At 36.5% G+C, this 13,275-nt stretch overlaps 1 protein-coding gene and 1 long non-coding RNA gene across 2 annotated transcripts; both read right to left on the bottom strand.

The window, feature by feature from the left end:
- Nucleotides 1–5,140: 5,140 nt before the first annotated feature.
- LOC125668706 (uncharacterized) lies at nucleotides 5,141–6,458 on the bottom strand. Its single transcript, XR_007367726.2, has 2 exons — nucleotides 6,323–6,458; nucleotides 5,141–5,850 (listed from the first exon to the last, which is right to left on the bottom strand). It is a non-coding gene; the product is annotated as an uncharacterized LOC125668706 (long non-coding RNA).
- A 4,197-nt stretch (nucleotides 6,459–10,655) lies between these two features.
- On the bottom strand, nucleotides 10,656–13,030 carry LOC125669243 (fatty acyl-CoA hydrolase precursor, medium chain-like). The gene is made up of 2 exons (XM_048903685.2): nucleotides 11,481–13,030; nucleotides 10,656–10,984 (listed from the first exon to the last, which is right to left on the bottom strand). The coding sequence occupies exons 1-2, from the start codon at nucleotides 13,028–13,030 to the stop codon at nucleotides 10,789–10,791; spliced, it is 1,746 nt and encodes a 581-aa protein (XP_048759642.2). The 3' UTR covers nucleotides 10,656–10,788.
- Nucleotides 13,031–13,275: the final 245 nt, after the last annotated feature.

Raw genomic sequence — 13,275 nt, 5'->3', positions numbered from 1 at the left:
TAAAAAACAAAAGTCACTTGCAGATGTACACGTTTAGGTTTAGAAAAATCAACATTCACAATTTAGTAGATCGATTAAAATCCCCTGTCCTTGTTATGACCACTTTCTTATTTTTTCCAAGTCCGTAGTAAGTGAATATTCGGGACCAATTATATAATGATTTGCAATAAAAACAGATAGCCCAATGCCCAATAAATACAGCTAACTCCCATAAGGAATACAAAATACAGAGTTGGGCAAACACGGACCCTTGGATATACCAGAGGTGGGATCAGGTGCCTAGGAGGAGTAAGCATTCCCTGTCGACCGGCCACACCCGCCGTGGGCCCTATATGTCTTAATAAGGTAAACGGAGTAATCTGTAGTCAAAATCACTGTGATAAGAACGGCCCAACAATCGGTATGAAACAAGTTAGACAGCATTGAACATAATGGTAGGTTGTATTGGCAATCTAGATCCTTATAACGACCATAGAAGTCATGAAATGCTGACTTTAAATGAAACTGTTGTTCAAAACCCCTATAACATCAAATTGTTAGTCAGTAGCCTGACTCGATTAAAAAAATGATCATACACATTTTTTAAATTCTGTGAACTGGATGTTGTCAGTATTTGGCGTTCAAAAGCAAGGATGTTTACTTCTTTTGCTATACTGTCAGGACATAATTTCTATCATTGATGTTCATACTGGTCAATTACCTTGGTTTAGGACCATGACACAAATTCGTCTCAGAGGCAAAGTCAAAGCCTAGGCCTAAGTAGGAACGAAACGAAACCAATCTAAGCTAGGGATGGATCCAGGCAATATTTCCAGGGGATCCAAATATCATGGGTTAAGTCCCAATTTTCCAAGGGGGAAGGGGTCCAACATTTTTTGGGGTGCAAATATATAGTAAAAAATTGAAATTTCAAAATTAATTTGGGTGGGGGTGGGGGGGGGGGTACTGCGCAAAAAAAAAAAATTAATACAAAACGGACGAAATAATACTCCGAGTCTTCATTTTCATTTTTTAAAACAATCTAAGATCTTTTAGGATAGCATGTATGAACATGAAATGGTAAAATAAATTAATGGTTAAAAGGTATAAGTGAGCTTTTCTGATCATCGTTTGTCCGGGTTCCTTTCGTCTGTCGATCTGTCCGTCCGTCCGTCCGTAAACATCTCCAATGTTTACTTCCTCTGTAGAATCACTGGGTTAATTTTAACCAAACTTTGCTTGAGACATCCATGAGTAAAGGGAATTCAAAATCGAACAAATGAAGGACCATTTCTTTCGAAATGGGGAGATGATAAAAAAAAAAAAAATGAAAAAAGAGTGGGTGTTTTAAAAATCTTTTTACCAAGAATCACTGCATCTGCAATGCCAATATCTACAGAAAAGCATTTTTATATTTCATGAAAATTTTCAAATCTCATGCAAGTTGTTTCGGTAATCTCCATGGAAATCTTTCTGTGGTGAGCAGAGTGGATCAAACATCCTTAAGAGGTTTCGAAAATGTTTCAAGTGCTATAAGACTCTTTGGAGGCAACCACACAAATCCTCGTGGTTCAACTGAGCTTTTCTGACCAAACCTTGTCTGTTTTCTAGGCCCCTACTTATCTCCACCGTCGTAGACTTCTTATAATTCTACCTATATATATAAGCACGGAAACCCAACAACACCCTACTTTCTTAAAGTGTCAGATCTGAGAAGATACAAGGCCAGTAATTTTTTTTATAAAAGCACTGAAAAGGCCACGACACTCTTAGTTATTTAAAACTCAAATTTTCGACGCAACCCGCGTCTTTATATATATATATATATATATATATATATATATATATATATATATATATATATATTTATTAAAAGAAATAGAATAAACAGTACACAAAGTTAAAAATTTAACGCGTTAAATTTTTAACTTTGTGTGCTGTTTATTCTATTTCTTTTAATATTTTATACCGGACACTGTGATTTTTTTTAAAAACACAATTTGGATATATATATATATATATATATATATATATATATATACAATGTAAAGAGGGGGTATAAATGAAAGGTGAAAGGAGGTACATTAATCATGATCCATAGGGAGGGGGTGGGGGGAAACAACAATACTAATATACAGTAGCAATACAGTGTTGACCTTTCATAATGTTCTTCATCAGAACAACAATACCGGTATAATTCAACTCTGCTCAAGCTTTCTTAAACACGTACATACACGTATAAAAGGCTACTATTACAGATTTTACAGATTCCCGGAACTTTTCAAAATGTTTGTTTCTATTTGATTCCGTTGACTAGTGAAATAAACACAAAAAGTAATGGATCAACGATTTGTTCAAAGTTAAGAGATAAAACCCAGGAGAGCGTTGTGGTCATGGACTGTCTACTTCTTATCCACGAACGATAACTAATTCTGACTAACCTGATACACACGAGTTAGTTAGTTTTTTCCCCCAAAGCTTATTTAAAAAAAAAAAAAAGAATTGATAAAGAAAATCGTCGTGGCCTGTTGTCTTTTTGATGGAACATATAAAGCGTTTTGTAGGAAACAAAGAGTATGAATAATTCATTATTTATTTATCATCTCCCCTTGAAGAGGACGTATCCATGGCCCTTCATTTAAACAAATTTAATCTAAGAATGCTTTGTGTCAAGTTTGGTTGAAATTGGTCCACTGGTTTTGGAGAAGAAGATATTTAAAAGTCGTCAATGCATTTTCAATATTTGGCTATTATCTCTACTTGAAGAAGGGCGTGGACTTTCATTTGAACAAACTTTAATTCTCTTTATCCAAGGTTGCTTTGTGCCAAGTTTGGTGAAATTGGGCCAATGGTTCTAGAGAATAAGTAGAAAATGTGGAAAGGTTGCAGACGGACATACGACGGACAATAGGTGATCAGGAAAGCTCACATCTCAGTTTTAGGAGTGCATGTAAAAAATCAATACAACATGTAATTTTTTTTTACAGAATCTTCTTTGCATGGGTATAAAGTACGACGATGTTGTCCATCTGTCAGATTAAAAATAAATTCATCTTTGGAGAAAATTTGTAATTTTGTAAACGATGTATAAATCAAAGTACTGAGAGTACAGCTAGGAGTTAGATACGATTGTTCACATCTACTATTCCACCAATGACCAGAGAACAGTTAGGGGTCCTCTCAAAAACCTCTAATTTAATTTAAAAATCCCACTTTCTCCTATTGAGGCGTTAAGAATTATGTCTAGCGAGAGAGCGAGTTGATTCCATAGTAGCGGCAATTTGGAATCATGGGTAGACAATCAACAGAGTTGTAGAATTTAAGTTTTACTCCACTATGTTATCTGTATGGAAATTTTTTGTGTTAATCAAATTGAGGGAGACAATTTTGATTCCTCGTACGATAAATACTTTTATTATATACCCATCAATGTATCGTTCTTTGATACTGTGGATTTCACTGCGTGTGATCCGGTTTTCCGGATCACCACACTGTGGTTTTCTGATTCCGTATCAGTATCCTCTGAAACTGATGCCGTCACAATGACGTCACAATGCAACAACGCAACGTTATTTGTGGAAAATGTTGACCGCGTCACAAACGAACCTGCGTATACAAAGCATGATTTCATGGTATGTCTGTGTTTTTGATCATTTGGATTACATTTATTATCTTATAAATGTGGATTTAAAATGCACAAGGGGGTATATAATAAATTTATCATTACTACAGTAACTTGATCCGAAGAGTTGGATCACGTCTCGTTGACAGGCGCGGATCATCAGATCAAACTCGACGCTTCGCGTCTCGTGTGATCTGATGATCCGCGCCTGTCAACTCGACGTGATCCGACTCTTCGGATCAAGTTACTGTAGTAATAATATATATATCTTTTTAACTAGCAAATTCTTAGTTGCCTAAATAGGTGCTCTTTTACAAGCACGAAATATTCTGATTTTACATTCTAAATATATGATTGTTTTACATAACATTCGACTGAATGAAATATTTGTTCAATGATAAATATTTTCAAAAATCCCAATGAAGGGAATTCGGAAATTAACTCTCCATTTAGGATATAAATGAATTTTATAGCCAGAAAAGGATTAATTTCAGAATGGAAAGAATATGTATGGCAATGGTCCGCCGTAAACGTAACCGGAATGAAAAGAGGGGGGAAATCTACAATATAGTAGGTTTTCCGTGGGGGTCATCTGGCTATAAAAAGGGGGATATCCTACTATATAGCCACATTTCCGTGGGGGAAGATCTACTATGTATATCCATTTTTCCGGGGAAAAAACTACTATATAGTCATTTTTCCGGGGGGGGGGGGTGGCTAGGGGAAAGGTTACTATACAAGACTGGTTCAGTTTCAGGGTAATATCTCGCCATAAGCAGTCATTGGTATGACTAGTAATCTTGATCAAATGAATTTGTGTATTGTTTGTAAGCCATATCTGAGGATGTAATGGCTTTCCAGGATGTCGCCAAAATATGGTTGAAGCATAGTCAACTCGGCATAAAACATAAAAAGCAAACCAAACCATAATAAAGTTGTGAACTGAAGAGATATTTCTAACTTAGATTAAATTACACCCAAGCAGGCTTATAAAACGCCTAGGAAAAATACAGTTCTCTTTGCAGCATCTCAGTGGGATGCCAAAATATCCCCACACTATCTATTGTATCTGTCCCGTAATTTAAAATGTACCAACATTTTGTTTGAACAGACTGTAATACACTGCTGTTGCGTACCTTGGCCACGTCAAGCCTAGGACGTGAAAATAGGTACAAATGTAGGAACTGTTTCTATGACAAACGCACAGCGTGTAGAAGTGGGAGTCGAAGGTGATACCTTAACAAGAGCTTCAAAGACATCGCATGATGACTGACGGACATAAATAGCAATAACTTGCATGACTCAGGTAACAAAAGAATGACAATATGATCATTCATCTTCAACACTCAGTAAATTCGTGTGTTGTATTCACACGTCTGATTGTAAACCTTGATGAGCCGATGCTCTGAACGTTGAAGAAATGTTGTCATCATTTGGATAGTTCTCCTAACGTAATCTTTAAGAGAAACCCGTACACAGCAGAATTATCATTACTTGAGCAATCACTCAATCAATTTTCACGAGTGTGAAGAAACAATATTTTATTTGATATGGTACGTGTATCGACATCCAGTGTCAGATATTTATTTCACCAAAATTCATTTTTTGCTAAGAAACCAAACAAACAAATAAACAGAAAAAAAAATCAAACAAATGTGATGATTAACACAAGCTTCACGACCGTAGAATAAATACTATAGTAAGCTATTGTACAGACCAGTGTACAGCATAGGTCAAATAAGCAACCGCAATCTCTGTTCAATTATCGCTTTGTGTTGCGCAGAACGTCATAGGGGTCAAGGTATGTTATGCAACAAATGTTCTACAACCAGCTCTTATACACCAGAGACATGCCTACACTAATCAACAATGATACTGTTGAGGAACTGAAAGAAGTGGCAGATGCATGAGGTGGCGCTGGAGTTGTTCTGGGGTTGCTATCTGACGTATGCGATCCTTGTGTTGATTGTGAAGTGATGTGGTGTCCTGGGTTTGTCGTTGGGGATTTCGGTTCCGGACTCGTCTCCGTTGGTCCTTGGTTTGTAGGGTTAGATCCAGTCTTTCCTGACGTGACTACAGCGGTGTTCGTTGTCATTGCGTTGACCGTGGCATTTGATGTCATTTGGCTGACTGTCATTACCGAAATTGTCTGTTTCGAGGAACCTCGAGCATTAGAGGATACTTTGGAGGATGTTGCTAAATAGCAAAGTGAACACACCAGGAACAACTTAAACAGTGTAGACGACATCCTGAAACGATTTTCAGTCAGATTAGATAAAGACTTTCATGACCCATCAGGTCAATTAAGGTGTTTGTAAATGAGAAAACAACTAGTTCCTTCATTTTAAAACGTCCAGATGTTCAATCCAAAGTAACTACAGAGATATGATTAAATGATTCGAAATAAAACAATACTTTTTTTTTAATTTCAGAATTTCGATGAACTTGGCGTAGTTTTGTGGGACATGTGGACAAACCAAAGTAGGCGTAATAGCATATGTATTACAAAATCAAATCTAATGAGGACGTTCCTTGGGGGAAAAATTACTCGATGAAAATAAGAGCCTATATATCTATTACTCATGACAGTATGTTTTCTTTAGTTAGAAATATCCTGGTTTTTTTTTTACTAATTCTAAAATGTGACTTCAATGCTTGTCAGATAATTTCAATCAGTGTTTACATCACAAAATAAAGAAAAATCACAAAAAGGGAAAATACCTGCCTTGATAGATGGATTGATGTCAACCGGACAAACACACGAGAGTAAAGTTATCCTGTAACGCCCAAGTGATCACAACGGTCAAATTAGTCACCCGTTATCGTCTGTGTTATCATCAGCACTATCTCTCACAGTTTGGCATATTATCTCACAAGGCCTGGCCCATTTTCCAGCTAATTTTGCAGTTGGCTTGCAAAGTATTCACTTTAAAGTGAAAATTGTGTGATGCAGTGTTTATGTGAGAGAGAAATTGCTTTATTTTGTAAGGCTATGATAGAAGTCCTGCACGTCAATTAACGATCTCTTGAGCATGCTAATTTGTGAATTAAAAATGTATTCCTTTGATCTAATAATCAATCAATAAAAAGCTGGGTACGGTAAGCATCAAAATTGATTTATAAGACGCACGTGCATTTTCAAAAACAAAAGTCATTTCCATACACAGGACTTGAACAAATTATTAGGAGCAATAGAATTGAAGACACGATAACTTAATTATTACGTGTGGACAGCTAGGGCCAATGTGCTATGCTTACCGTACCCTTCCAAGCTAATGCATTCTCTTATTAAGGCGGTATACTACATCGTCATAATGGCTGACCTCCTTTGAAAACATGAATGAAAATATAAACATCAGCAATATTTGTCTATTCCTTTTAGATTTAATTGCATAGATGAGTAACTCAGTAGGTTAGCTTGTCGACTGCAGAAATGTAGGTCACGAGTTCAAATCCAATCAGCGTTTTATTTCCCCCAGATTTCTTTCAACTAAAGCTGCATTTTTTGACTAAATAAAGGTATATTTAGAAGATTTCAATTTCAAAATATTGTTATACACATCCTCCACTTTTTATATACAACAATTTCTCTGGTGTAGCATTCCTCCTTACTTTTAGTCGTATCATGAAAGGTTATCATTGTCCAAGTAGTGAATGTCTGACCTTTAGATAGTGAAGAAATGAGAGTTTGACATTTACATAGTGAGGGAATGAGTGTGTGACCTTTACATAGTGAGGGAATGAGTGTTTGACCTTTACATAGTAAAGAAATGAGTGTTTGACCTTTGCATTGTGACGAAATGAGTGTTTGACCTTTGCATTGTGACGAAATGAGTGTTTGACCTTTACATAGTGAAGAAGTGAGTGTTTTGACTTTACATATTGAAGAAATGAGTGTTTGATCTCTACATCATACTGTAGTGAAGAAATGAGTGTTTGGCCTTTGCAAATTGGATGTTGCTACATCGTAAAAGGTTTAGAGTTATAAGATCACTTGCCGTGGGGATCCGGGTTAGAATAAGTCCTCAGTACCTCATGTTTTTCGTAACAGGCAACTGAATAAGGCGGTCCTTCTGATGAGACAAGAAAAAAAACCCAACAAAAAACAGAGGTTCCGTGATACAAAGGTGTGCACGATAAAGATCCTTCTCTGCTCAATGGTCATAAGCGTCGATCAAAGGTCTAAATTTTGCAGCCCTTCATCGGTAATGGCGATGTCTCCATACGAGTGAAGTATTCTCGAGGAGGACGTTAAGCAATATACAATCAATCAATCAATCAATCGCCGGCCATGAAAATAAAAATCTTTTTAAAAAAATCAAAGTATTGGAATAATTGACATTTACATGAAGAATGAATTAAGCTTTGGCAACATTAGTATTTTTACCAGCAGTTTGGTGTAAATCATCACGTGATGAAAAAGAAAAGAGATGAATCCAAGAGCATCACGTTCGTTTGTCATAATAGACAGTCAGCAGTAGATAGACAGTCAGCAGTAGATAGACAGTCAGCAGTAGATAGACAGTCAGCAGTAGATAATGTTAATAGTGAGACAGTCAGCAGTAGATAATGTTAATAGTGAGACAGTCAGCAGTAGATAATGTTAATAGTGAGACAGTCAGCAGTAGATAATGTTAATAGTGAGACAGTCAGCAGTAGATAATGTTAATAGTGAGACAGTCAGCAGTAGATAATGTTAATAGTGAGACAGTCAGCAGTAGATAATGTTAATAGTGAGACAGTCAGCAGTAGATAATGTTAATAGTGAGACAGTCAGCAGTAGATAATGTTAATAGTGAGACAGTCAGCAGTAGATAATGTTGGAGCGGAAGTACCTGTGATTGAAAATAGTGAGACAGTCAGCAGTAGATAATGTTGGAGCGGAAGTACCTGTGATTGAAAATAGTGAGACAGTCAGCAGTAGATAATGTTGGAGCGGAAGTACCTGTGATTGAAAATAGTGAGACAGTCAGCAGTAGATAATGTTGGAGCGGAAGTACCTGTGATTGAAAATAGTGAGACAGTCAGCAGTAGATAATGTTGGAACGGAAGTACCTGTGATTGAAAATCAACCGAATGCTACAGAGCGCATTATCGCCTAGACCCATCGCATAAGAAACACACAAAAACTCAACCTTTCATGATATCTATCAAGTCAACAAAAAGGTGGGTTGATATTTTATTGAAATTACTTTCATTACATTAATGGCAAACTGACAACTCAACTGTATGACAATCGGGATGATTTCACTTCTCCATAGTCAACTTCCCATATTTATGTAGCAATATTCCATTGTTTATATTTCTCAACTGATTCGACACACAAGAGCTTGTTCTGCTTATGGTAAGTTTTTAAATCGAAACAGGCTACTGACAAACAAGTTGATGGTGCAGGGGTTCCAACAGTCTCGTGTAAAGTAAGCATTTCGCAAATTCTATGGTCTTTATAACGATCTAGTTTGCCAATACAACCTATCATTGGGTCAACTTAGGTTGTCTGACGTGTTTCATACCGATTAAGCCGTTCTTGGCACACTGGTTTTGACTGCGGATGGCTCCGTTTGCCTGATCGGGATTTAGGGCTCACGGTGGGTGTGACCGGTCAACAGGGGGTGTATGCTTACTTCTCCTCAGCACCTGAGCCTACCTTTGGTATATCCATGGGTCCGTGTTTACCCAACTCTCTATTTTGTATTGCTTATAGGAGTTAAGGGATTGACCACTGTTCGTTATTTTAAACTTTTATTTATATAAAGAAACATTTACGTAGAAAAGAAATTATGTCTTTACCTGGATTTCGAAGTGAAATAAATATGATTTAGCTAAAACTGCAATCTCTTGGCAACCGTGACTTGATCAATGGGAGTGAGTATTTTATAGCTTACTGATTTATCAAAGATTTGACTTTTGTATCTGAATGCTATAATTTAAATAAACCGTTTTCCCATATCTACAGAAAATTCTATTCCCAATGAACTTGAAGTACATATAGTACATGTATATCCCCACTCTAGTTTCGATCTTGTATGGTGATGTACATGTTTAGAAAGTTTTTAGAGCCTATTCAGACAATATTTGCTTTCAGTTGTTTATGCTTAGTCCTGAGAAAGTTGAGTAAATGTAGTGGTCTATAGAGGCAAGACGTTTAGGTGAACTATCAAGAGCTTAGGTCATGTCAACATAATGGGAAATTTTGTGTTCCTTACAATAAACTATATCTGTTTTCTGTTTGACAAGAATAGGTAAATCTTGCACAAATGATAAACAGACAATTGGATCACCTTGACTACAACCTCTCTGTATACCAAATTGTTCTGATAGTAATACAGATACTGTAGGAGATGCTTACTCCTCCTAGAAACTTATCCCACGCTGGTGTGGTCAAGGGTTTGTGTTTGGCCATATCGAATTTTGTAGCCTTTATAGGATTTATGGGATTGATCAATGCTCGTTATATTCATTTTTCATTAAATACATAGCACAAGTGAATGAGTTCGTTTTCAAAATGGCCATGACTTGTTCCCTATCATTGACGATGCAAGCAATGTGCTTTCGTAAGATATTCAGTACTAGATACTGTTGGCGGGAAAACATCTGGGATTGAAAATTGAATGATACCACAGGGTGCGTGGTCGTTTATACCCATCACTTTGGCCCTAACCCTAACCGCAGAAAAGCAACCGATTCATACAATTTCTAAAATAAGTCAAAGAAAAAAATGTCTTCAAATACTTTTTTTTTGTAAAATAAAATGATGGAAGTTTATAGATGACGCAATAATTAATGTAATCGTTTTGTTTCGTATCTACACATTTCTTATGAAAATTTCTAGATGCATCGTTTTTAGTGGATCATTAAGATATTCTTATGAAGAAGGGTTTTCAAAATTCTATTTTAGCAATACTAAAAAAGTTCAATCTAATTAAAATTAGATCCTTTGATCCGCTCACGTATATCGCTACACCTTGTGTAGCGATATACGTGAGCGGATCAAAGGATCTAATTTTAATTAGATTGGACAAAGCAATAATATAATTATTTATTTATTTTTTGACTTGATAATCAATTTTATTAAACCTTAATACTAAGCAGTTGTAACACATTTTGTGTCCAAGTGTGCTGTTTCATAAAATATGACGGTGAATTTACTAACAGTATGGTAAATGATATCCCTAAAAAATATCAGTTTATAATTCACTAGGATCATGAGAATGATTCTCAGATTTCATGTACTTTGGTATCGTCTTGTACCAGAATTGATAAGCTTGCTTTGCTGGGGAAATTTTCACGGATATTTTCGAATCCAAATCGATGAAAAGTTGATGGTCGCTAGTGTATTGTGGCCACACAGGAGCAGATTTATCCTCTGCATTATTAGCGTTTCTGGAAAGTATAAAGAATACGGATTTACGATAGTAGGCAATGATGATGCATTAATGATGATACATGAAGAAATTATGATATAGTGGGTAACGATGATACAGATAAGGATGAACAAGAGGTAACGATGATACAAGTAAGGATAAAAAAGAGATAACGATGATACAAATAAGGATAGTCAAAAGGTAACGATGATACAGATGAGGATGAACAAGAGATAACGATGATACAGATGAGGATAAACAAGAGATAACGATGATACAGATGAGGATAAACAAGAGATAACGATGATACAGATGAGGATAAACAAGAGATAACGATGATACAGATGAGGATAAACAAGAGATAACGATGATACAGATGAGGATAAACAAGAGATAACGATGATACAGATAAGGATGAACAAGGGGTAACGATGATAAAAATAATAATTATACACAAATAATAATGATAGAGATAATAATTATATAGAGGTTATACATGACATCGAAATTCTTACCCGAAGCGTGCGAAGTTCGCCCAGTAGGACATCATTGTCCGTGATAATTCTAAGTCCTTTATGTCTATGTTGTTATGGTGTTGTAAACCAAATAGATACAATAGATCATCTCCGTGTACACTTCTTGTGAACCATGACGGTTGTGGTGGGCCTATGTGAACAGGATTAATGTGCGAAAGCATATAGACAAAAGTATATGACAGCCCGTTCTCTTTAGAATGAATATTAGCAATATCGATAGTTGGGGCTGTAAGGAAAAAATCGCCATGTGCGTCAGTGGTTCGTCTACTTTGAGACGAAAGATCCTCTGATGAGTGAATACTGTATTCATCACATATTAAATTTTCAATATCTTGATTGTTATCGTAATAATCTCTCACAAGGGCTGGGACAACCAGACCACACAAGACGTCCTTCGACAATCCCGCCGACACATTGTAGTTGAAATGAGATTGAAATTTCGGATTACTCAGTTGATCATAAAGAAGTGACCCCTCACCTGATGTGAATCCAGTCATTAGGTCTAAAGATCGAAAAAAATAATGATGATTTGGATATGCATCTGATAACAGTCTAGTTGGCTGATCGGGAAACAACTCTCCATCTACAACAGGACCAAATCCCAAGAGTAGTCTAAATTCTGTAGCCGAATCATATATCTTTTCTAAGACTTCTTGTAAAATTTCTGCCGGGATTTCTCTCATACAATTTAAGAAAGATTCTTTGTCTTCATTCGGTGAAAGTTTGCACCCTGCCGTGCTTCCCACTAATTTAGACAAAAGGTAAGAATTTTCTACCATTAGACAAGGGCTGTTACTCGTACCACTTTGTGATATAACTCTGTGAAATAGTCCTCTATTAGAAGGCATCAACGACAAGAGACTGACACTCATCCCACCAGCAGACTCTCCGAAAATTGTGACAGAATCAGGATTGCCATTAAAGGAAACTATGTTCTTTTTCACCCATTGGAGAGCTAGTATTTGATCAAACAAGCCGTAATTTCCACGTGCTATTGGGTCATTTAATGTCAGAAATCCAAAGATTCCAAGACGATAATTCATGGTGACTACAATAACATTACCTATTGATGCTAAACTGGAGGCATTGTAAAACATGCCTTGTCCATAGAGAAAAGCACCACCGTGAATCCAAACCATTACAGGAAGTTGTTCATCGGAAGTGACATCACTTGGAACATAAATATTCAAAAATAGACAATCCTCTGCTTTGCTTTTATTGGGGACATCGGTGAAGTATCCAGATTGACCTTGTATGCAAGAAGGTCCGAATTCCGTGGCATCTAGCGTTCCCTCCCAATTATCAAGCGGTCGAGGTTTCTGAAATCTCAGGAGTCCAACAGGTGGGACAGCGTAAGGAATTTTTCGAAATTGGTCCACGTATTTGATTTTGGTTCCCGGAACTAAAGTTTTTATTCCCCTTATATCACCAAGTCGAGTGCTTCTGGTTACCTCTGTCTGCGCGTGAATTTGTTCATGTAAGACGCTTAGTATCCCAATTACAAGGAGAAGCGTTATTTGATCTTCCATACTGAAATGAGTGAAAACACAAAACCATACTGAACGCTACCCATAAAACAAACACTTTGTACTGGTATTTTTTGATCTCATAAGTGTGGATTAATTATATAATTCATTAGTATTCTATCTTTAAATGAGAAGAGACCTGGCGAGGACAGTCGAACTGGAGAGGTTTATCAGGTAGACTGTACGTTTGCTTGTGTCGGTCAAGGTGTATCTTTCGTAACACACGTTGCTGGTTCACGCTACACAAC

The sequence above is a fragment of the Ostrea edulis genome, chromosome 4, assembly GCF_947568905.1.
Source record: "Ostrea edulis chromosome 4, xbOstEdul1.1, whole genome shotgun sequence".
Classification (NCBI taxonomy): Eukaryota; Metazoa; Mollusca; class Bivalvia; order Ostreida; family Ostreidae; genus Ostrea; species Ostrea edulis.
This window is presented reverse-complemented; position numbering and strand designations above follow the sequence as displayed.